Source organism: Lissotriton vulgaris, chromosome 6 (assembly GCF_964263255.1).
Source record: "Lissotriton vulgaris chromosome 6, aLisVul1.2, whole genome shotgun sequence".
In the NCBI taxonomy this organism is placed as follows: Eukaryota; Metazoa; Chordata; class Amphibia; order Caudata; family Salamandridae; genus Lissotriton; species Lissotriton vulgaris.
Window position 1 is genome coordinate 813,844,812 of NC_141694.1, and position 25,127 is coordinate 813,869,938.

Sequence of the window (25,127 nt, forward strand, 5' to 3'; positions counted from 1 at the left end):
TGTACTTTTGCCTCTAGCCTCATAAAGAGATTTGAGGAGTGTGTTTAGAATAAATACATATATTTTATATATATACCTGGTGTGGTTATCCTTTAATTTGGTCATTTACAAGATTATAGACTGGTAAAACAAGTTGCTTTACATTCTTTCAAGACTTAGCCTGAAGGCTGCTCTCCACAGCTGCTGCTTGGATAGCTTTCTATAAGGTTGTCTTTAACCTACCATCAATAAGGCTTCGTTTGGACTGGTGCAAGGTGCCCACTAGTGGACAGCATATGCCAGGCGAACTTCTCACATCGTGGACAACTCGTAATGCGGCGGTCGGAAGACCACCTGCACTGCGGCCTTGAAGAGGACGTGGCTGCGGTCTTTGGGCAGTCAGACCGCAAAACTCGTAGTAAGGCCCTTAATGTAGTTGATATTGGGTATTGCTGTAGTTTTGACTATTGATATGTTTACTTTAAAGTAACAATATTTGTGATATTTTGGTTACCGATATTTGTCTTTTTATCAGTTAAGTATAGGAAGGTGATATTTTTGCAACCAATATTTATTGTTTGATATTGTGAATTGATATAGTTGCTATCGATATTATGTCATTGACCTATTCTAATGGAAGAACTTTCTATTATGAGAAAGTGTTCACCAAACAAACAATTGCAACAGCAAGAAAATACATCTTTGGGCTGATCCAAGATGCAATTGAAACCATCTCAAGCCAGTGGCAGAAGGGTGCTCACCCAAGCAAGCCAATGGTTTGAAATAAGTTGCCCCAAACCCATTCTCAGTGTATTGAACACAAGAGGACGGCTTTGCCAGACCTAAAAAGTGAATTAGCTCCAAATCTAAGAACTTCATTGGTAAAATAATAAATACCGGCGCTTAAAGATGTTCAAGAAGCCCGGGATCGGTGTTGCTCAATGTCGGGGTTATCGAAAACCAGGGTTGCATAGTCTTGATTTAGCCTCAGACCTCCTTCATCCACCACCACATGCTCCTTGCTTATTTATCTCGTTCATGCAGATCTTTTTTTCTTCCCTGCTTTCTCTATCTGTCATTGTTTTTCCATCTATCTCTTACTTCTTTGCCTTTAAGTGTTTTTGTCTCTTTTGTTCTGGGTCAAAGTTTTATGAGGTCAAATAAGTGCAGGCCCTAAAATATGAGTGCTAGTGGGCCCCACTTGCACCAACCGGCTCAAAGTAAGCACTGTCAAATCTACATTAACTAAAAGACACTACAAAGCACTCAAAAGCTTTCGGTGAGCTCTTTTATAGATATACAACAACAATGGATGTGTAAAAAAACACAACAGTCAGCATGAATTTTTCCATGTGTACTGAACTCCAAAAAAACATTGATTTTTCAGCAACATTCTTTGGCACTTGTTTGCCAATGTCTTTCTCTGATTCATACCTCCAAGTGTTGGCTGGTGCGAGCGGACACAAAACACAGTGGTACTAGATGGATCATTTCGCACGGGGTTGTACAGCCTTTGGTAGGGCTCTGGTTACAATAGCACCCTCGTTGGAGTTAATCAGAATTCACTGACACATGGTGAATTGTTTGATATATCGTGTGAAATGGGTTGTTGGTCTCGTCCGGCTCTATGTGATTTGATATATACTTGGGATATAAAACACAGCTGAAGAGGGAACAATTGACATCCATGATGGTGCATGCTCGGACAGGTCAAGAGGGACAGGAGTGGAATGAGTAAGCCAGAAGGCTCATGGTTTTGCAGTGCGTAGGATTTGCTGCCATGTGTCCTGGTTGGCTTTGGGAGCCCAACCCATTATGAGGGGGCAATCAGCCCTCTGTGAATTACAACATTTACCAGCAATATTATTGTACTTTGTGTCAAATATATCATTGTTGTATCACTAGTGCAGTAATGTACAAGCCTGACAGACTCCTAGCAGCATTTTGCCTCATACTGTCTCTCATACTGACTCTTTCACGTTGCCTCAATTGCTCCAACACATAAACCTCTTACCCAAAATTAGGAGTCCAGTCTTTAAATTCCCTTAGTTTTATTGCTGTAGCCGGTCCTGCCATTGCTGCTCCTGAAACGAACACATGGATCACTATTTTAAATAAGAATAAACTAATTGCACATTAGGGAGTGGGTAAGGATTATGCATTACACTTTATATTAAAATACAACGCTTGATATTATAATCTGTACCCTGGACAAAGGCTTTGGAATTAAACTATTTCACATTTTGTTATCTTTGCAAGTATTTGCATTGTGCTGCATTTGAGTATTGTATTTATATAGAATTTGCTATAACAGTTGTATAACTTCGTAATGCTGTGAAATCAAAGCTGTTACTATCATCCTAGTCATTGAAACTTCAGAATGATTAAAGACTGAATTGATCACATCTAACCTCACACCTTGAGGTCACATATAGATCTCTGCAGTACGTTCATTAAACCACTGAACTATTTTGCCTTATTTAAAAACTGCACCCCCACACATAGGTTAAATATGAAAACATCACAGTGCATTGTGGTGCGGTCATCTTCAAAACTTCTTAAGATGTCCTCATGTTTAGCACACACATACAGCTTCTATAGCAATGCTACAATTTAAAACTGCAACAAGTATAGAGAATATATATCAAAAATGTTATTTAATGCCCAGTACCTAAAGAACCAGATTTTCCAACCATTAAGCCACCAAATGCAGATTCATCAAAATGCCACGTATAGCAGAAGTATATATATATCCGAAAGAGGTTCTCTTATAAGACATTGTTCCTGATTTTTTAAATATATTCTAAAAAATCAGATTCATTCGCATCTCATATGTGGGACTTTCACAATCTATATCAAAATTATTTATTGAAGGCACACTGAGTATTTTACAACTGGGACTATACTCCACTCCACTCTATGCTATTCCACTCTATGCCAATTGACTCTATGCCACTCCAATCCACTCCATACCGCTTCACTCTCTGTTATTCCACTCTATGCCGCTTTGCTTTATGCCCATCAACTGCAACACACTTTACAATGTGCCACTCCACTCTATTCTGCGACACACCACTCCACTGTACGCCACAACACTGTTCACACCACTCAACTTTTTGCCATTCCACTCTACTCCACTCCACTTTATACTCTATCCCATTCTACCCCACAACATTCAATGCCACTTCACTCAATGCCACAACATTTTATACTCCTGCCTTTTATGCCACTCCACTCTATGACACTGTACACCACGATAATGTACGCCACAACACTCTGCGTGTGCTCCATTACAGGTTTTGCCCAGCAGCTGAGGGAGTAGAGGCAGCCAGCGGGAGCGGGAGCGGGACTGCGAGGCCCAGAGGTGCTTGCGCCAGGTCATCGCGCGCACCTGGTGCCTCTTCCCGCCCCCTCCTCCCTGTAAGCTTTTAACGACTCGCGGCCCCCGCTTTGCGGGTGCCGCTCGCAGTCGTGTCTGTGCCTTGTAAACGTGGAGGATAATTCTTTGCCATTTAACTGCCCTGAAGTCGGGACCCTTGAACGTTGAGCCCGTGTGCTCCACCTCAGTCGGATTGACCTTTGCCTTGGAAGACGGAACTCTGCCTGAGCCCGTGTGCTCCATTACAGGTTTTGCCCAGCAGCTGAGGGAGTAGAGGCAGCCAGCGGGAGCGGGACTGCGAGGCCCAGAGGTGCTTGCGCCAGGTCATCGCGCACACCTGGTGCCTCTTCCCGCCCCCTCCTCCCTGTAAGCTTTTAACGACTCGCGGCCCCCGCTTTGCGGGAGCCGCTCGCAGTCGTGTCTGTGCCTTGTAAACGTGGAGGATAATTCTTTGCCATTTAACTGCCCTGAAGTCGGGACCCTTGAACATTGAGCCCGTGTGCTCCACCTCAGTCGGATTGACCTTTGCCTTGGAAGACGGAACTCTGCCTGAGCCCGTGTGCTCCATTACAGGTTTTGCCCAGCAGCTGAGGGAGTAGAGGCAGCCAGCGGGAGCGGGACTGCGAGGCCCAGAGGTGCTTGCGCCAGGTCATCGCGCGCACCTGGTGCCTCTTCCCGCCCCCCTCCTCCTCCTACTTAGGCCAGCTTCCAGACGCGTACGCGGGACGCGCGTGGACGGAAGCGCGGGCGAAGACCGGGCAAAGAGCGGGCCGTTTGAGGCCGTTCGAGAACGTGAGAGACTGGACTGGGCCACCCTATATACATCAGGTATTTCCCTTATACCTACCTCTGGACATATTATTTTACTGTCACACTCTTAGGTGCCCTTGAGCCATACTGCTCACTATGAGCAAAATGGAGACAAGGAGCAAAGCTAGCCTGGCAGCCAATGGCCCCATTACAACTGCCCCAAATCAAGGCAAAATTGATAACTATTTTTTGAAGGCAGGTTCCCTTTTGATAGACGATATCACCCTCCTGGAAAGACGAATTTCGCAGGAAATAGAATGGGTCAGGAGGTCGTCGATGGGGGTCATAGCAATGGCGAAAACTCCTGAGGACAGGCGGGTCACAGATAGCTCACAGCTTGGTGCTTGTGGTGGGGTACAGCAAACCACTAGTATAGATCTTTCCGAAGGAACACTAAGTGATCTAGATGATATGAGCCTTCTGTCACTCCCTCTAACACAAATTACCCAACCACCAAATACTACAGAAATGGGGGAGGATACTGATATAACCATTCAAAGCCCTATATCTCTGAGGGAAGACCTTGCCACAACTACAACTGATACCCCAAAACTATTAGGGTCATCTAGCATAGACCGAGGGCTAAGGGAGGGTGCCATACAAAAGAGGAAAACTGGGAAACAGAGCATTAAGGAAAGGAAGGGAAAGAAAACGAAGCAAAAGGTAGGGTCAACACATAATACAACAACTAGCACAGATCATAATATCCAGGATAGAACACCACCCGTGATATCAATTGACCCCTCCCAGGAACCGCCCAGTGACACCCTCACTGATCCGCCACCTCCCTCCCTTGAACACAATTCTGAGTCAGCTGAAGAGGACATAACGTTAGCTGACATTGGCCACCTCCTTAAGTCAATTATAAGCCCTCTGGAAGCTCGCCTGATAAAAATGGAGGCAAGATTGATTAAAATTGAGAAGACTGCCCTACAAGTTATGGATGGCTGGAAATCGGGGGCCCCTCGCCCCACATCCTCCATCATTGATCCAAAACATAACAACAACTTGGGTCCCCCTAAACTTGCAAAAGCTAATGAGGCAGGAACAACAACTGTAGCGGGGGCTAAAAATACTAAATTAAATAGTAATCAACCATCAAAATCAAAAGCTAATTCGGCAATCCCAGTGACTTCTGGAGGCGTCACTAACAAACAACCCCCTATCACGCAACAACAACCACCAATAGTTAACGACAATACACAGCCTAACTTACAACACAAAAGTCCCCCCAAACCTCTGTTGAATACCAATCAAAATGCACCTGATTGGAATAATCCAATGGTAAAACCACCAAGAACAGTCACTGTCAATCTCCCACCGGAGGTAGCTCCATATACTGCTATTTTAATTGGGGTTCCCGAACTAAAATTAGATTCATATGAGACAGGGGAGTCACTAAAAAACAAAGTAATTAATTGGCTCTCAACACATAGACCGCTTCCTAGAGGCAAGACCAGCGATATTCGCATGGTAAGAAGAGTCTCGTGGGTAGGTAAGAGACCTAAAACAATCAGTGGTGACTGTATACTAGTCAGTTTTAAAGAACCAGGTACAGTCTCATTCATCTGTAGCTCTTTCCTGGAGGACGAAGGGAGTACCATTCACCCAGTCCCTCTTTCGTTTTTCTATCCACCTAACGACCATGCAAATAAGGTACAGAGGAGTGGATATCATCAGGACCTATTGGGAAATTGGGAGGGAAACCAGGAAAGGAGGAGAATCCCCTTTAATCACTCGCGAATACCCCCCATCCATCCATCTACATATAGCGATTCCCAGGGATGGGAAACGGTCCAGAGAAGAGGAATGGGAAGGGGTGCACTTGATAGAGAGGAGCCATGGCCCCCAAGATTCTATCAGCCACCATTTCTACCACTGTCTAACCGTTATGACTGTCTAGAGATGGTGGACTGACAGCTGGCCTCTGTAGAAGGGGCAAAAGAGAGTCCATCAGGGGTTGATCAAGGCAACCAAGTCTCCCTTAATCTCAGGGAGGAGAAATCCATTACTGGGACTCCAGACCTACCCTACGAGTTAAATAAAAGGGAAAATATCCTTGAAGCCCCATTAATGGATGAAGGACAAATAGTTAGCGCCCTATGTCCAGTCCATACTAACCTAAGGGCTAGCAAATGTTAGACGGGACCTGGAGGGTCGGCCGAGGACAAGGGGAGAGGTCTCCGGGGAGAGCCGTCTCCAGCGATCGTACAGACAAGTAACTTCCCCCCCACAGATGTACACCACACAAGGATAAGGTTCAACGTTCTTTATAAGCAAGTCTTCAAGTACGGTGAAATGGTACAAGGAGGTCTGGACTCAGAGGTCCCCTCTATTCTAGTCTCTTGGTTGGGAAAAGGGTAGCGGGACAGTCTCGTTACCAATCTGGTAGATGAAATAGCTCACAATCCTCGAGCTCGGCGTTCTAGATGGTCGGGCCGCGGCGGAGCCAGCAGGTCCCGGGATGGTTGAAGGTAGCGATGGTCCGTGGCGGAGCCAGCAGGTCCCGATGAAGGTGGTGGTTACAAACGGTCCGCGGCCACGCCAGCAGGTCCCGACGACGATGAAGGTTTCAGAAGGTTGCGGCAGCGCCAGCAGGCAGGTCGATAGTTCGCAAGGCAGGGCTACGGCAGCGCCAGTAGTCCGTCAAGGATGAGTTCTTCACTGCGTCTCTCGACTCCAGGATACAACTGCCTTCCTGCTCTGGAGCTGCCCCAGTTATAGGTCTGGCGCCCTTTGATGTCCGGACCCTCGCACTTGGAGGTCGGGAGGTCCAGGATGAGGGAGTCCAGACACCCAGCAGGGGGGTGGAGCCAGCGCCCGGGGGAGCTGGGGCGATCGGCACCTGGCGGGGGAGAGCCATCGACACCTCTTTCTCCCATTGACCTGCCAAGTAGTCCGCTCACCTCCTGGGTGGATGGTGGTGCCGGGATGTCGGGGCCTGGCCAGGCCCAGGGTTGGGGTCGATCGGAGGCCACGCGGCCTCGTGGTGCTGTGTCCAAGATGGCGCCCAGGCCGGGCGAGAGGGCCGGTAGGGAATCGGGCCCATGATGGGGAGATGTCCAGGGGCAGGGGTCCCATATGAGACGGGAAACGGTTGGTTGTTGCATGTAACACCTGAAGAGCCAGGCTCGGGCCTGGTCGTGCGGGGAGGGAGCAAGCCTTTCACGTGGCCTGTCCAACATGCGTCCCCCCCAGCTGAAGGCGGGGAGAGTCACCCATCCTCTTGGGGACTCTCTTCGTCGAGGCGGAAAAAGCGTGACAGGCCATCTGCGTTGGCGTGGTCTTGCCCGGGTCGATGTTCCACAGTGAAGTCCATCCCCTGCAGGGAGATGGACCAACGCAAGAGTTTCGGGTTTTCCCCCCGCATCTGCATTAGCCACTGCAGGGGCCGATGATCGGTCTGTACCCGGAAGTGGGTACCGAAGAGATAAGGCCGGAGCTTTTTGAGGGCCCACACCACGGCAAAGGCCTCCCTCTCGATGGTGCTCCAGCGTTGTTCTCGGGCCAGGAGCCGTCTGCTGATGAAAGCCACTGGCTGGTCAAGTCCTTCGGGGTTCAGCTGGGAAAGGACTGCCCCAATGCCATGGTCGGAGGCGTCCGTCTGGACGATAAATTCCTGACTGTAGTCGGGGGCCTGGAGCACAGGGGCGGAGCACATGGCGGCCTTCAGCTTCTCGAAGGCCGCTTGACAGTCGGGGGTCCAGTTGACTTTCGTTGGTTGGTTTTTGGATGTGAGTTCCGTGAGGGGCCCCACAATGCTGCCATAGTCCCTCACGAACCGCCGGTAGTAGCCTGTGAGTCCCAAGAAGGCGCGGACCTCGGTCTGGGTGATGGGGGGCTGCCAAGCCTGGATGGCAGCGATCTTGAGTTGCAGAGGGGCCACCAGACCGCTTCCCACCTGGTGCCCGAGATAGGTCACGGACCCCTGGCCAATTTGGCATTTGCTGGCCTTGATCGTGAGGCCAGCTCGTTGGAGGGCCTGTAGCACCTCTCGGAGGTGGTGGAGGTGGTCGTACCAGTGGCGGCTGTACACAGCGATATCGTCCAGGTAGGCGGCGCTGAATTCTTCGAGTCCCGCCAGGACCTGGTTTACTAGCCGCTGAAAGGTTGCTGGGGCATTCTTCATGCCGAATGGCATGACCTTGAAGTGGTAGTGGCCATCAGGGGTGGAGAAGGCAGATCGTTCTTGGGCCCGGGGTGTGAGACCGATCTGCCAGTAGCCCGCTGTCAGGTCGAAGATGCTGAGGTAGCGGGCAGCTCCCATGCGGTCGATTAGTTCATCTGCTCGGGGAATGGGGTGTGCGTCTGTTCTGGTGACCGCATTCAAGCCCCGGTAGTCGATGCAGAACCGGAGCTCAGGCGTGGTGCCAGGGGCAGCCGTTTTGGGGGACCAGTACCACCGGGCTGGCCCAGGGGCTGTCTGAGGGCTCGATGACCCCGAGCGTGAGCATCTTGGCCACCTCCTCTTGGATGCAGGCCCGTACCCGATCTGGTACGCGGTAGGCCCGATGGCGGACAGGGGGACTCTCTCCGGTGTCCACGTCGTGTAAGCACCAGGGGGTGACCCCTGGGGTGAGGGAGAACAGGGTAGCGAACTGCAGCAGGAGGTCTCGGCAGCCTTGGCGCTGTTCCGGGGTGAGGGCCTCCGAGAGTCGGACCCCGTCCACGGAGCCGTCCTTCTCCTGAGTCCGTAGGAGGTCAGGAAGTGGTTCGGAGTCCTCCTCGGCTCCGCTGTCTGTTGCCATCAGGAGGCTGAGCTCCGAGCGCACAAAGTGGGGTTTCAGTCTATTGGCGTGGAGGACCCGGAGAGGGTTCCGTGAAGATTCCATATCGATGAGATAGGTGACAGGGCTCTTGCGCTCGACTACTTTGAAGGGCCCCGTCCATTTGTCTTGCAGGGCGCATGGTTCGGTGGGAGATATTACCCACACTTGTTGGCCGGGTTCAAATTCGATGGAGGAGGCATTTTGATCGTACCACCATTTCATGTCTTCCTGACTGGCCTCCAAGTTTGCTTTTGCCATCTCCCTGAACCGTCTGGTCTGGTTGCGGAGGGTTAGGAGGTACTTGAAAACATCTGGAGGGTTCTTTAGAGGGGGCATTTCCCAGCCTTCTTTGACTAGGCTGAGCGGCCCACGCACCGGGTGTCCATACAAGAGTTCGAACGGGCTGAAGCCGAGGGACTTCTGGGGGACTTCTCGGTAGGCAAAGAGGAGGCACGGCAGTAGCACATCCCACTGGCGACGGAGGGGCTCTTCCAACCCCCCAATCATTCCTTTGAGCGTGCGGTTGAACCGCTCAACCAGTCCGTTTCCTTGGGGGTGATAGGGGGTCGTGAATCTGTAGGTGACCCCACACTGTTGCCAGAGGGACTTCATGTATTTTGAAATAAAGTTTGTGCCCCGGTCGCTGACGACTTCTCGGGGGAAGCCCACCCGGGAGAAGATCCCCATCAAGGCCCGGCCGACTACCGGGGCTGTCACAGTTCGCAGGGGAACAGCCTCGGGGTAGCGAGTGGCGTGGTCCACCAGTACCAGGATGAACCGATGTCCTTGGGCTGTACGGGGGTCCAGGGGCCCCACAATGTCTATCCCCACCCTCTCGAACGGGGTGGTGACCACCGGGAAAGGTTGCAGAGGTGCTTTCAGCTTGCGGCCGCTCTTCCCGCTGGCCTGGCACGTGGGGCAAGACCGGCAGTGCTGGAGTACGTCGTTCCTCATCTTGGGCCAGAAAAAGTGAGTCACCAGGCGACTGTAGGTTTTGTCCTGACCCAGGTGGCCAGCCAGGGGGACATCGTGGGCCAGGTTTAGCAAGACGTCTCTAAAGCGTAGGGGCACCACTAGCACTCGACTGGCCCCTAACTCTGCGATTCTCTGTTCGCTGTACAACAGGTCATTGTCCCAATAGACCCAATGGGTTCCAGAGGTATCCCCTGCACTCTGGGCGAGGGCTTGTTGGCGGAGTCCCTCGAGGGAGGGACAGGTCTTCTGCTCGTGGCGAAACTGTTCCTGGGTGGGCCCCCCCTCCTGACGCCACTGAGCCAGGCCGGGAAGGTCCTGAGGCTGAACGAGCCCCTCGGGAGTTTGCTCTGGGGGGACGGCACGGTCGGTGTCTTCTACTGGAGCGACCGGGGGAGGAGGTGCCGGCCATTCATGTTCTTCGGGTCGGGGGGTGGCACGGGCAGCCATAGACCGGGTGGTTACGCACGCCCAGTCCGGGATGCCCAACATCCCCAGGTGCTCTCTCCTCTCTACGGCGGCCCACGGGGAACTCTCAAGATCATTTCCCAGGAGACAGTCTACGGGGGCATCATCTCGGACCGTCACCTTCAACATGCCGGAGACTCCTCCCCACTCGAAGGGGACGCAGGCCATCCGACATAGACTCTCCGAATTGTCGGCTGAACGGACAGGGCAGAGAACGTTCGGCAGGATCTGTTCTGGGGTCACCAGGTGACAGCGGACAGCCGTTACACTGGCCCCGGTGTCACGTAGGGCTTCGGCCCGGCGTCCATTAATGTTCACCCACTGACTGTACTTCCGGGTGTTGGCGGGTAGGGGGACCCGCGGGACCATGTCTCTTCCCCCTAGGCACGCTAGAACCATGGCGGGGATTTGTTCTTCCCCCAGGGCGGCGGCAGCCATCTGGCGGGGTCTCGGAGTCTGGCTCTGTGGACAATTCGGGTCGTTTGCGTAGTGGCCGACTCGCTGGCATCGGTGACAGGTGACATTGGCTCTGTATCCCGGCCGCGCCGGGGTGTTGCCCCGGTTGGCCGGGGGTGGGGTGCTGGTAGCGGGAGCGGCCGGGGCGTTGTCTCTTCCTCGGCCCTGGCCCCCTCCTCCTCCTCGGGGACGGTGCTGACCGTGGTTGTTCCGGTTCTGTTCATGTGACCCATTTCGTCCCACTCGGGTAATTTCCCACCGGTCAGCCTCGGCGGCGAGCTGCCGCGGATCAGTCAATTTACTGTCGAGGAGGTGCTGCCTGAGCTCGACGAAGCAGTTGTTTGATAGATGCTCCCATACCATGAGATTGAAGAGTTGCTCGTAGGTTGTTACGTTGCTTCCCTTGATCCAACCCTCGAAGGCTCGGCTGAAATAGTTCACGTATTCCACCCAAGTTGTACCCGGGATCCGGGTGCAGTCTCGGAACCTCTGGCGGTACATTTCGGGTGTGAGCCCATAGCGGGTGAGGAGGGTAGCTTTCATGTGGTCATAGGAGGTCATCAGATGGTCGGGAAGCTGTAGCAGGGCATCGCGGCCCTCATTGACGAACCTCCCCCATAGACCGGCTCCCCAGTCGCTGCGATCGATCCGGTGGGAGGTCATAGCGATCTCATAGGCCTTGAACCACTGCTGTATGTCGTCATCTCGGAAATATTCTCGAACGACATCCTTGGGGATGTGTACCTTCTTTTCTGTTGCCCCCGGGGTGCGCGGTTGCTCGGGCACCCCTAATTCTTTGTTCCGCTTGCGTAAGTCTATCTCAGCTAGTTTGCGCTCGTGCTCATACGCCAGTCTCTTCTCTTCGAGCTCCCTTTGTCTCTGTTTCTCTTCCCGTTCTTCTCGGAGCCGCAGGTGTTCCAGGTTCAGTTTTTGTTCGGCTAATTTGAGTTCGCCATCCATTTTGAGCCGGGCCATTTCTAGCTCATGTAGTCGGTTTCTTTCTCGTTCTTGGATCTCATCTTGCGAGAGACCCGTTCTTTGCTCCTCGGGAGCCGTGGTGTTTTTCTCTGCTGCTGCGACATTTTGGTCCGGGGGTCTGACGGCCCCGGTTTCTGCCCATGACTCAATGGCGTGCTTGAAATCGTCTTTAGTACTCAGACCGGTGGTAGCAATACCTAGTTCAATGCAGAATTGTTTCAACTCACGATGGCTGTATTCTTCCAATTTCTCCCTCTGGAATTTCTCGGTGGATCCGCTTTCTTTGGTTGACATTGTGGTTTTGTCGTGGGGTGAGCTACTCTCTGTACGATTACGCGTCGATTCGGATCGCGCCGCTGGCCACCAATGTTAGACGGGACCTGGAGGGTCGGCCGAGGACAAGGGGAGAGGTCTCCGGGGAGAGCCGTCTCCAGCGATCGTACAGACAAGTAACTTCCCCCCCACAGATGTACACCACACAAGGATAAGGTTCAACGTTCTTTATAAGCAAGTCTTCAAGTACGGTGAAATGGTACAAGGAGGTCTGGACTCAGAGGTCCCCTCTATTCTAGTCTCTTGGTTGGGAAAAGGGTAGCGGGACAGTCTCGTTACCAATCTGGTAGATGAAATAGCTCACAATCCTCGAGCTCGGCGTTCTAGATGGTCGGGCCGCGGCGGAGCCAGCAGGTCCCGGGATGGTTGAAGGTAGCGACGGTCCGCGGCGGAGCCAGCAGGTCCCGATGAAGGTGGTGGTTACAAACGGTCCGCGGCCACGCCAGCAGGTCCCGACGACGATGAAGGTTTCAGAAGGTTACGGCAGCGCCAGCAGGCAGGTCGATAGTTCGCAAGGCAGGGCTACGGCAGCGCCAGTAGTCCGTCAAGGATGAGTTCTTCACTGCGTCTCTCGACTCCAGGATACAACTGCCTTCCTGCTCTGGAGCTGCCCCAGTTATAGGTCTGGCGCCCTTTGATGTCCGGACCCTCGCACTTGGAGGTCGGGAGGTCCAGGATGAGGGAGTCCAGACACCCAGCAGGGGGGTGGAGCCAGCGCCCGGGGGAGCTGGGGCGATCGGCACCTGGCGGGGGAGAGCCATCGACACCTCTTTCTCCCATTGACCTGCCAAGTAGTCCGCTCACCTCCCGGGAGGATGGTGGTGCCGGGATGTCGGGGCCTGGCCAGGCCCAGGGTTGGGGTCGATCGGAGGCCACGCGGCCTCGTGGTGCTGTGTCCAAGATGGCGCCCAGGCCGGGCGAGAGGGCCGGTAGGGAATCGGGCCCATGATGGGGAGATGTCCAGGGGCAGGGGTCCCATATGAGACGGGAAACGGTTGGTTGTTGCATGTAACACCTGAAGAGCCAGGCTCGGGCCTGGTCGTGCGGGGAGGGAGCAAGCCTTTCACGTGGCCTGTCCAACAATTTTATTTATTTATTTGGCGATTTTTAGAGCGCGCAAATACCCAAGGGTGTCTCGGCGCTGTGGTTGCAGAACTCTCAGGAGGAAGGGAGGTTTAGGCAGGGAACAACCATGTTTTTAGTTTTTTTCTAAAGTTGAGAAGGGTCTGAGCACACTTGATGTATAGAGGAAGTGTATTCCATAGTATGGCTGTAGCCACGGAGAAGCGTTTGTCACCCCAATTGGCCCTTCTTGTACGGGGGACCATGAGTAGATGCGCAGAGGATGAGCGCAAGGCTCTTGTGTGTTTAAGCGGTCGAAAGGCTCTTCTTAGGAATAGAGGTCCGTGATCGTGAATAGCCTTATATGCTATGCATAAAGCTTTGAATTTGATACGGCTCCTCACCGGTAGCCAATGTAGCTGTCGGATGTAGGGTGAGACAGATGCAAATTTAGGGATGGAAAGCAGTGTCCTAGCTGCTGCATTCTGCACTGTTTGCAGTTTATTGAGGACCTTTTGTTGTGCATTGAGTAGCAGTGCATTGCAGTAGTCAGTTTTGGAGAATACTAATGTACTGACCAGGGTTTTGCCTGCATGTGGAGGAAGGTATGGAATTAATTTTTTTATCCTTTTTAGTATGTAGAAGGAAGAGGAAACCACTGCATTGGCATGTTGCTGGAATGACAGCTTGTTATCGAAGATAACACCCAGGTTGCGTACCTTCGTTACAGGTTCTGGGGGTTGTCCCATCTGGTGGGGCCACCATTGTGGGGACCAGGTGGGTTGAAGCCTCCCGAATGTCATCACTTCTGTCTTATCAGAATTGAGTTTAAGACAGTTGGATGACATCCAGGAGCTTATTGCCTTCATTCCCGTTTGGAAATTGGCTGCCACTGAGATTCCATCATTGTATATCGACAGCACCAGTTGGGTGTCGTCGGCGTAGGTAGTGAGGGAGATTCCGCAGGATTTTATGACCCTCGCCAGGTCCGACACATAGATGTTGAATAGTGTCGGACTTAGCGAGGATCCCTGCGGTACTCCACATGGCAGGGAGAAGGTCTGGGATGTGAAATTGCCTAGTTTCACAGTTTGCGGACGGTTTGACAGAAATGAGGCCAGGAGGTTTTTTGCTTTGTCTGTAACTCCTATGGCCTCGACACGGTCGATCAAGGTGGCATGGTCGACTGTGTCGAAGGCCGCAGATAGGTCCAAGAGTATCAGGACTGCGGCTCCTCCGTTATCCATCGTGGACCTAATCTCATCTGCTGCTTTTAGCAGTGCCGTCTCTGTTCCGTGGCCCTGTCGAAACCCAAATTGGGTGTCATCCAGTAGATTGTTGTGGTGAATGTAGTTTGACAGCTGGGTATTCATGATCTTTTCAAAGATCTTTGCGGGGAATGGGAGGTAGGCGATGGGCCTAAAATTGCTTTCTTGGAATGTAGCAGGCCTTACTAACAAAATAGATTCGGAGACATGGGCTGAGTTAATACATCCAAAAAGCGTTTGTCTCTTCCAAGAGACTTGGACGAGGGACGAGACTTCATTTAGGGGATTCCAGACTTTTTCAATCCCTGCTTTATGGGGTGGGAGAGGCCGACCATCTGGAGGTCTGGCAACCTGGGTTGCTTCAGACCTAGGATGTATAGCCTCAAGATATCCAGCAGACTCGGAAGATATACTGGCCGTACTACTTGAATGGCCAGGTCCTTTTAAATTACTAGTTATAAACATCTATTCCAGGCCAGTTCAAACAGCGGCCACTTCCAAAACCATAGAGTCACTGTCGTCCATTCTAGAAACCATCCCTGGGGATATGTCTTACCTAATAGGGGGGACTTCAATTCACATTTTGAGCCATTACCTGGTCTACTTGATGGACCCTCCCTAGAGGAGGATTCAAGTTGGCAGGTCCCTCAGACTGAAGCACCCCCTCCCAGAGCTTGGACACCGTTGGCCGTCCAAATAAACACACTAAATCTCACCTATGGTTTGAGAGCCTGTAACGGCCGCACTAGGTCTGACATTCGGTCCAAATGTACATTCAATAAAGTAGGGAGGCAAACCAGACTGGATTACTTCCTGGTACAAATGCAGGTATGGAAAAGGGTACTGGATTTTAAAATAATAGACAGGTATGACAGTGACCACAATGCCTTGGAACTACAGAATGCCATTCCTTTTCCGGGGGAGACTGTGTTATGTGTCCAGGAATTGATAGGAGGACACCTCTTGGAGAATAATAGGAGGCGGATAAGATGGGAAAGGCTCGCCTCCAGTGGAGAGAAGCTAGCCGCTCTTTATGCTGGGATTATTCCTATCCTTGAGGAGGCTTTTGACCTATGGAGCCTTGACTCCATTAAAGATACTAGTGAGGATTTAGCTCAGCTACATCTACACCTAATCAAGAAGCTTGAAGCTGATCTTTTCAGCACAGGACGACCAAGAGTGCAGGGTTTAACCAAAAATACCTGGTACAATAGCACCTGTAGACTGGCAAAGCGAGACCTCTTATCTACCATAAAAAAAGGAGGCCCTAGGGAGGAGATCCGCTTTAAAAGGAGTGCTTACAAATCACTTATAGCCAACGCTAAAATAGAGTGGGACGTACAGCACTGGGAGAATCTATCGGAGTCCCTAGCCAAAAGGGACTCCCGTAGATTCTGGAGAATAATAAACCATGGAAGCGGGGATCTCCCCTCGGCTGTTGAACCAAACATAGCTGCAAACGTTTGGCAGGACCATTTCCAGCAGCTATATTCCTCCGAAAATGAGGAGTTAGAAACAATAACACCTATTACTCATAACACACATACTTCTGTCCCTTTTACCATCAAAGACATTAGGGTGGCAATAGCAGGGCTGTCCTCCGGAAAGGCCCAGGGTCTTGACGGGGTGCCGGGTGACCTCTTCAAACAGGAACCTGGGATTTGGGCACCCTACCTGATGGTGTTATTCAATGCAGTGCTGGGGGGGATGAGAATACCGGATACTTGGCTGGGAGCGGAGGTGGTCCCGATATTTAAAAAGGGGTCCCCCCTGCTCCCAGCCAACTATCGCCCAATCAGCCTCATTGACGTAATCCAAAAGTTGTTTGGTAGATTAATCCTGGATAGGCTTCAAAGCTGGATGGAGGAGACTGACATTTTAAGCCCTCTCCAGGCGGGATTTAGGAGGGGAGTCTCAACAGTCGATCAAATACTCAGACTAAACATCCTGTATTGGAAGGCGATACATCTAGAAGGGGGGTCACTGTATGCGGTCTTTGTAGATCTCCGTGCCGCCTTCGACTCGGTCCCTCGGGCCAAGTTGAGGGCGGTACTGGCGGATCTGGGTGTCCCTGGAGATATACTCCAGATCTTAATTAGGCTACATACAGACAACTACGCCCGTGTTAGATATGGAAAGGGCGGTAGGCTGACAGATAGGTTCCCTGTCCAACGAGGGGTAAGGCAGGGATGTGTGTTGGCGCCGACCCTGTTCTGTCTATTTACAAATGGGGTTATAGAGTATTTGAGCAGGATCCCTAATGTTGATGCTCCACAATTAAACAACAGCAGGGTGCCAGCGATCATGTTCGCGGATGACACCCTGCTGCTGTCAAAAACACCAATGGGGCTGCAGAGGGTCTTGGATGGGTTCTTGGAGTTCTGTAACGAAAGGGGATTAGAAATAAACCCCTCCAAGACCAAATTCATGATTCTCAGCAAAAAACCCAAAAGTTGCCCAAATCCCCGCCTGGGATCTGTATCTCTAGAAAGAGTCCTTGTAATTGAGTACCTGGGTATAACTCTTAACCAGAATCTAACTTGGCAGCCACACAAAAGAAAGGCAACTATAAAACTAATTCAGAGGGCTGGTGCTATTACGAGAATTGCCAATAAATCCTATCTTTGACCACTGGCACCGGCAATACACATTTATAAAGCCCAAGCTCGAGGAGGCATTACCTATGGGGCGGAGTTATGGGGACATACACCGCTACAGACTATACAGGTTGCAGAAAACAACTTTATTAGACAGCTAGTGGCTCTTCCATCGAGTAGCCCCCTTCTCCCCCTAAGAATGGAATTGGCACTTCGCCCAATCACTGAAGAACTGGGCCTAAAGCCTTTGACTTACTGGAGACGTCTGTGGAGCAGCCAGGACTTGGGCCACTATAGAAGCGAATTACAGGAGCTTCTTGGGTTAATACATGTGTCCAAAATCCCTTGGCTGAAGTACATTAGGGACATGTGTACGACCCTCGGAGTCCCAGAGCTATGGTGTAATCCGGAAGTAACGTCCACAAGGCTCCCGAGGAAAGAACTCTCCAGACTGTTTTACAATTTTATGTTCCAGAGAGCTCTGAGCTCAATCCGGGAAGGATCTTTAACCGACATTTTTACCAAGGCAAAAGACTCCTATAGACCTGAGTATGTCTTAGATGCCATGTCCCCTGTGCATGTAAGAAAGATTTTCCTGCAATGGCTCGCTACCGTTGAGGTCCTTTACTAAATCCTGGGACGGCAACTCGGAGTTGGCTAACTGTCCAGCATGCAACTACAAGCTGGAAAGTGACCTACATGTGGTCCTGTTTTGCAGAGCCTACAGTAAAATCAGGAGCTACTGGCTGGTCCCCTATTTAAGGAATCTGGGCTTTCGAACCTATGCCCCAGCCTACAGAGTGCTTAAAACAGACTTAACAGCTCCAACTGTGTTTGCCATGGCGAAATTTTTGACGGCAATGTGGAGAGCACGCGCAAGAATTATAAAAGGCTCTAATGCGGCACGATCTATTAACTCTTAATCCAAAATTTACCCACTTTTTTAGATTGTAATCATGGACTTTTAAAATTTTCAAATACTGAACTCATTTTTATAAGTTTTATGGTGTGATTATGTGTATATCTTTTATGATCTGCAATGATCGAAATAAAGATTATTTGAATTTGAATTTGAAACTACACTCTGCATCATTCTCTTCCACGCCACTCTATCCTATGCGATTCTACCTAACACCACTCTACGCCACTACGCTCAACTGTGCGCTACTCCACTCTGCACCACTCTGTCACTCCACTCTACAACACTTCACTCTACATTATTCCCCTCTAAGCCACTCACTGCCACTTCACTCTATGCCCCATCCACTGTAACACAATGTATGACATGCCACTGTATGACATGACACTCCACTCTAGTGTATGACATGCCATTCCACTCTAGTCTACCACATGCCACTCCACTCTACCCCGCTCCACTCTACTCTACTATACGGAATTCAACTATTCACATTTGACGTACCTCACCCCACACAGGCTCAATGTGATAATGCAAACACAGTCCCAACGCTGCCGTAGATGTGCCTTAGTGGACGCAGATTTTGCCTCCTTGTGGGAGAGAGTGGCATCAGACTTAGAGAGAACCCTTGGTAGACGAGATATCTGCATAGCAGAGTGCTGCCTACTGGGTTTGTTCACGCGTCGATAGAAGTGGAAAGTAGGGGATATGTTGGCGGATCTTGCACTAGGCCTTGCCTGGATAGACATTTCACACCCCTGGAAGTACACCGCATAGTAGATCACAGGCAGAGGTGAACACTTGGGCAGCTGTGGGGTAGCGGCACTACAACTAGAGGAGGCCAGAGACACCCCTTTCAGACAGGTGGACAGAGATACTGAGAACCTTTGAAATGCCGTAAAAACGAGGTGCCATGTCACCCCCTTGGAACCTTAATGGGCACATGTTTCCGAGTTAGCTAGACATCATGCGCACAGACATCCAGGAAGGAGTGCTGGAGACACTCTTACCCACACCCGATACTGTGACCAGGATAACACGTGCAACACGAGAAAAGCAAAGGGAGGCCCTCAAGGTGAAATGCTTCATCTGCACAGGATAGGACCATTGCGTTGTTTTCCACAAGTTTACAAATGTAATAGAATTCAATATCATGCGCTCACCAGTCACCACTGAACATTGGGAGACAGTGAATTCACTTGCTAACTCATTATTTATCTGTGACTGATTTGCTTTTGTTTTGAATTGAAAATGTATGTACGGATGACTGATAACCATGCACTGTGTAATCGACATGTGAATGGAGCTGTATTTGTTTGTTACTACTGAAATTAATAAAAGCACTTGGGAATAAACAAGTAGTGTTTGCTACTATTGATTCTCTTAGAATTCATTTGGGGAACCCCCTACAAATCAGGTTGTAAAGCGGCATTACGTTTAAGATTTGACTAATGTTTCTGGCCCACCATGCTTCCTTTAAGCTAATGCACACAACCACCACTAACATTTATGAACATCACACTTGTGTGTGTCCTTTTATTATAATTATTGAAACTTCTATTTGTGTATTTTCTTTATAGTGGCTGCTCACACTTATTGTGTATTGTACAGACAGGTCGCAGGCACGTCAGGCTTTTGAATCTTAAGTGTAAGCAACTTTGAATGGAGTTACTTTGCATGCAATGGAGCACAATTAAAATTAGTTCTACTGCCCATGAGCCACCAGTGCTTTCCTATTACTGAATGAGAGCAGTGACCCCAGCCATGGTTGAAGAGTGTAGTTTTCATAGCCTATTACAAGTAGTCTAAGAACTGCAGTCTCCACCAGGCGACAGTGGTGGAGAGCAATGAGTGCTACAGACCCTGCTGGTGCACCAAAGTGATTGAGTATATTTACTGACTGAACCTCTACCTTTAGGAGCCCACTGGCCCCCACAGGTAACAGGGATGTCTCAGATCAGTACAAACTATGAGGGGTCGATTCAAGTTGAGCGAATTGAGGGACTACCACTCAGCACACATACAAGTGGACCTGTGTTCCTGCATCTAGGATTAGCAGGTGCAGTAAAGCCAGGTCCAATTTTACCAGGTGGATATCAGGACACAGTAAAACCACTGGCAGAATGGGGTAGAGGCTCCAGCCATTGGCACAACCCAACCCCCGCCTGACTCCATGAGATAAGCAGGCAACACAATGACCTTCCCTGTCCCCATACATCCTCCGGACCCCTGCCCACCATTATTCTACATCTCTATTCAGGTCCTGCTCAGAGTTACCCCTGCCCATAGCAGGGGCTAAATCGGACTCGGTTGGTCCTAGGAATTAGGGATAACCACCCCAAAAAAGGGTCTGTATGATTAATTCTCATCCCAGGGGGCGAAAACTTGAGATGGAAAGAGTGAGCTCCAGTGATACCAGCCAGAATCTGTAATTCCAGCCTTCACAGTGGGACTTTTTCAACTATAGGCTGACCTGAATGGCCAAGGATGACTCCTCTGAATCTGACAGAATATGTAGGGTGTGGCTGTGAGCATCGCTTTTGAAATCAGAATGTCAAATCCTATTTGACATGTCAGTTGAGGTTTTTCATATGCACTTGCAGCGCACTTCAAAGAGTCCTCCTCTATCCCAGGCAAACGTTTGCTGATTCCTGGACAAGGCCCTCTTTTGTCCCCCCAAGCAGGCATTCTACAATCACAGTGGTCCCTTTTTGACAGTGTCAAATCCTGCTGGAGTGGCAAGACCGGCTTGACACGTCTGCTGAAGTTTTACATATAACATGTGGGAGCACTTCGAAGGGCAAGTACAGGATACTGAAACAATTTGTGTGGATCCAATGTCTAGTTGCTGGAAAACGTAGCTTTGTTCAACCAGACGTCTACCTCTGAGTTTCTTGGGGGGGATACCATGAAAGCTTCCAACTTGATTTTGGTGTTGGAGATTGGAAGACTCAAGGATTACTATAGTGCACTCCCTACACACACACCCCCAATCCCCAGAGCCCAAGTTTAATGTGGCTGAAGAGTTGCACCATTTTGAAAAAGCCCAAAGTGGGTATGGTTAGTTTGGGAAACCTTTACCTCATTCTTTTTGATGTACTCATGGGGCATTCCTACCAATTAGCCGGTGCCAAACATAAATATGGCACCCCCGGGCTCCCACTTCAGAACACACCTGGACCTGTAGAAGATCAGGCGGAGGACTGAATCTGCTGTCTGAGACCTGTGAAGAGCCTAGAACACAGGACCTACTTTCACTCTGGTACCCAGGACAAAGAAGTGGATTCCAAGTGTCATAAGGCTGACCTCCTCTTAATGCTATGGGGGACACTACAAACTGCAAGAGGCCTTTTACTGCAATTGCCCAACTGGACCTAGACTGGACCCTCTGCTTGGCCTTTGCTTACCACCCTGTGAGTATCTAAGTGCCTCCCTTGAGGTCATAGTGGCCTTTACAGTTGTACCTCCTTGGTGGATAGGACTTAAAGGACTAAAGTCAGAAGGTAAAAAGTTTGAAAAGGACAAATTTGGCTAATGTATGGGAACCGCGTTCCATTACAGTCAGTGTCAAAATGCACCTAGAGTCTGTTCTAGCGTGACTATTCACTTTCATTGGCACTTTGTGCTTCTTGGCATTATTTGTACTTAATTTAAAAATACATATCGCTGGTTGCCTTTTTTGGATTTTTTGTCTTTTTGGTGTCATTTTGTTTATTACATTTAAAATTAATTTATTGCTTTGTATTTTGACTTTATTACTATTTTAGTACTGAATGAAAATTTTACACATGGCCTCTAAGTTAAGCCTTTCTGCTTTGTGCCATAGCTGCTAGGGGGTTGAACTCAGGTTAATTTAGTGACCGTAAGACTTCACTCTGACAAAGATTGTGATTATTACTTGAGGTGGGTACTTATACCCCCTTAACTAATAACCCAATTTTTTGTAGACAGTCCATCCAAGTGATGGAAAATCATGAAAAATGCATCGAGGCTGCTTATTGTACTTTTTTGATGAATTGACGGTGCAAGGTACTTCACACGGATAAAGCTGTCTGGAGCCAGAAATACAAACAGTTATCTCCCTCATTTAACTCAGAGTTGAAATGCCGATACACAGTATTGCAAAGCTTCAACGGTGCACTCTCTGTGTTGGTAACATGCCATATGACCCGTCGGGTCTCTGCCAAAGATTTAGTCAGGGTGAGTGGTAAACACTGCAGGGCCTCTCCTTCCAAACATAATGTATTTTGTGCACAACGTCTCAAGTCAAAGTGAAGGCTGTCTATGCTCTTCTGAGTTTAGAAAACCATAAAAGCAATCGTCTCTTTTGGATTGTGTCTGCAAAAATGGAAATCTACGGGCAGTTGTAGAGAAAGCAGTTGCAGTGGGGTAATACAAAACACTACAATGGCCCCTTTAAGTTGGAGTGTGGAGACCATGAGGGTGCCTCCGCCTGCAGAGTACTTGCCACAATTAACAAAAGCATAGATGTCAACCGGCCTCAGTCCTCAGGACGGTTTGTGGCCAGTCCTGGCATTGCAAACAACCGTATTATACATGTACCAGAACATCTAGGGGCAGATTTACAAGCCCCTTGCGCCACTTTTGCGTCACTTTTAACATGGGAAAAGTGACGCAAAAGAGGCGCAAGGGGCTTGTAAATCTACCCCCTAGTGTATTTGGCTGAAATACAATGATCTTTGACATACAGCCAGCTGACAGCCCCACAGTGACTGGATGCCGAGCGCCTCAGAGGTGAATATATCCAACTGCTACTAAGATCGGCTACCTACTCAGAGAATTACAATCCACATCACTGCCCAAACCCGCTTCCTCCCCCACGTGCCAGTCACTGTTCCTCCTTTAACTGGTCAAGATATTCGTTCAAGCAGAAACCCTCTCTTTCAGTAGCGCGCTTCTGTTTGCACGCGATTTACAAGCGATAGGGCAGTAATGGTCTATAAATGAAACCTATTTACACAAACCATAACAGAACTCAAAAACTTACCCGAGCGCCTCTTTGTTAGCTGAGGCGAAATACGTCTGCCGCAGTTCGTTTCAGCTTGTAACTGGATAGGTGGCCTTTGTTAGAGAAGCCGCAGTGACGCAGCATTCACTATGGGGACGGGGAATACAGGTTATTGTTCTTCAAGCTCAATTCTGGTTTGACAGTGAGCATTAACTCTAAACTCGGGGTTGACAGCTGGAGGGCAAACCATCTCCACGGCCCAAGAGGCGATAATCTATCTATTGAACTCATCCATTGTTTGTTAAAGCAGTTGCTGTGAACAAGACACTGCAAGTGCGATAAGGGGGTGGTTATCAATTTCATTTTATATTATAATTGCTACAGGCAGAGCTCTATTTTTTCTTGAAAGCTAACAGATCATTCTTTATGCTTGGTCTAATAAAAGTAGCAGCTCTGCAAGCTCATATGTTGCTTTTCTGCTCTTTTGAAAATAACAAATATTTTTGTTCTTGTTGCTTATACATCATCCCCATATCTTTCCTATTTCTATCGTTTTTTGGTATGAACTGTTTTTATCTATTGTTTTACCCAAATAAAAAGCAACAAGCTGTCTGGATAACATTTTCAACAGTGCTAAACACGAATTCCTTATATATTACATTTTATGCATATTTCTATGCTCCTTGGCAAATGTTTGGAAACACCCTGAAGCACATGCTTTAATAACTAAGGCAACGCTGAAAAACATTTAGAGGCAATCTGACTTTTTCTGCCCGAGGCCTTTCAAACACAGCATTGTTCACACTTGGTTGAGATAGATATTTTTACTTAGAATACAATTGAAGGTTTTAACCAGAGGCGATGACAGTCAGTTTTGAAAACTCCTGTAAAATTCGCACATGCTGCTATCTGTTATCTATTTGTCTAGTGTGAGTAGGTTCCCACAGCTGTCTGTTAAAGCCCATAAAGCTTTTTGCAAACATAGGAGAGTGAATTTTGCTTCGGGATGATGTTCATTATTCTCCTCTTTGATGGTTCCCAAAGTGGGGCATGATGTACAAACATTTTTGCATCATAAACGCTGTGATTCGCAAAATAGGTGCATTTGCGACCTCAAAATAGGTTTTTCTATGTACTAATCCCATTTTAGGAGTCTGTAAACTTTTTTTCTAAATAAAATGTTTTATTGAGGTTTTCCCCGACAAACAAGAAAACAACACACCTGAAGCGTGATAGAATCACCTTATCTCATAAGAGTATCAGATATCAACAACAGTTCAACAACATATGCATAAGGATAGTTTGATACCCACAATTCACAGCTAAAATGGCAGAGGCGAGCATCTTTCCTTCTATTCACGTGACAACGCACCCCTGACGATTCTCCCTCGCCAACGCAGTCCATCCTCTTGCGTTTCGCGAGGGGAGAGGGATGCCCCTATAGTCGTTCCAGGCAATCCAGAATATATAATACTTCTGAGGGCATCCCCTCGAATTGTAGATCGGTATCTCCATGCACATGCTTCTGTCAGGGCCCCCTTAATTTCCCTGAGCTTAAGGGGGAGTTAGAAGTGGTTTGAGTCTTTCCAGTGTCCAGCAGTCTCTCTTTGCTAAAGAAAGTTTTAGCCATAGGAGAGCCTTTTTGACCTGTTAAGGTCCAATTCCCCAGTGATATGTAATGGGACCAATTTGGGGTCATGGGCATCGGCCAGCCCAGAACCATTCCCAGAGTGTCGAACACCCCCTTCCAGAAAGTGGACAGTGCATCACAGCTCCAAATTGTGTGCACAAAATCCCCATCACAGCCAGGGCACAAGTCCTAAAAAAAGAAGTGGGGGGACTAACCTAGTTAATCAGAATGCAAGTGGTATCACGGCGTGTGACATCACGGCGTGTGACATCATAGCACGTGACATCGCAGGAAGTGGGATCATAAGAAGTGACATCAGATCTCAAGCCCTCTCATATATGTTTTAAATGTCTTTCATGATTACATTGTAGCATTTTTCGAATATATAGGGAAACCCTCCTGATTTAGGTAGAAGATCCACACTTTAGTAATCTACACATAAAACAATGTTGCCTTTTGTCTGCGTAAACCTCCTCTACCCATAGTGCTTTAAAAGAAAAAATAGTGGTACTTAAATTATTTTAACACCTCCTCAGGGGTA

General features: G+C 49.2%; 1 protein-coding gene across 2 annotated transcripts in view; it reads right to left on the reverse strand.

Moving 5' to 3' along the window:
* SPMIP3 (sperm microtubule inner protein 3) overlaps nt 1-23,155 on the reverse strand; it is a 100,514-nt gene extending 77,359 nt beyond the window's left edge. The window contains exons 1-2 of one of the 2 annotated variants that reach the window (XM_086925286.1): nt 22,996-23,155; nt 1,994-2,057 (exon numbers count right to left, since the gene is read on the reverse strand). In XM_086925286.1, the coding sequence (XP_086781412.1) occupies nt 1,994-2,055 (62 nt within the window). In that variant the 5' untranslated portion in view covers nt 2,056-2,057; nt 22,996-23,155. Of the gene's footprint in view, nt 1-1,993; nt 2,064-22,995 lie in introns of both variants that reach the window. The other variant, XM_086925285.1, reaches the window with a different exon arrangement.
* Nucleotides 23,156-25,127: the final 1,972 nt, after the last annotated feature.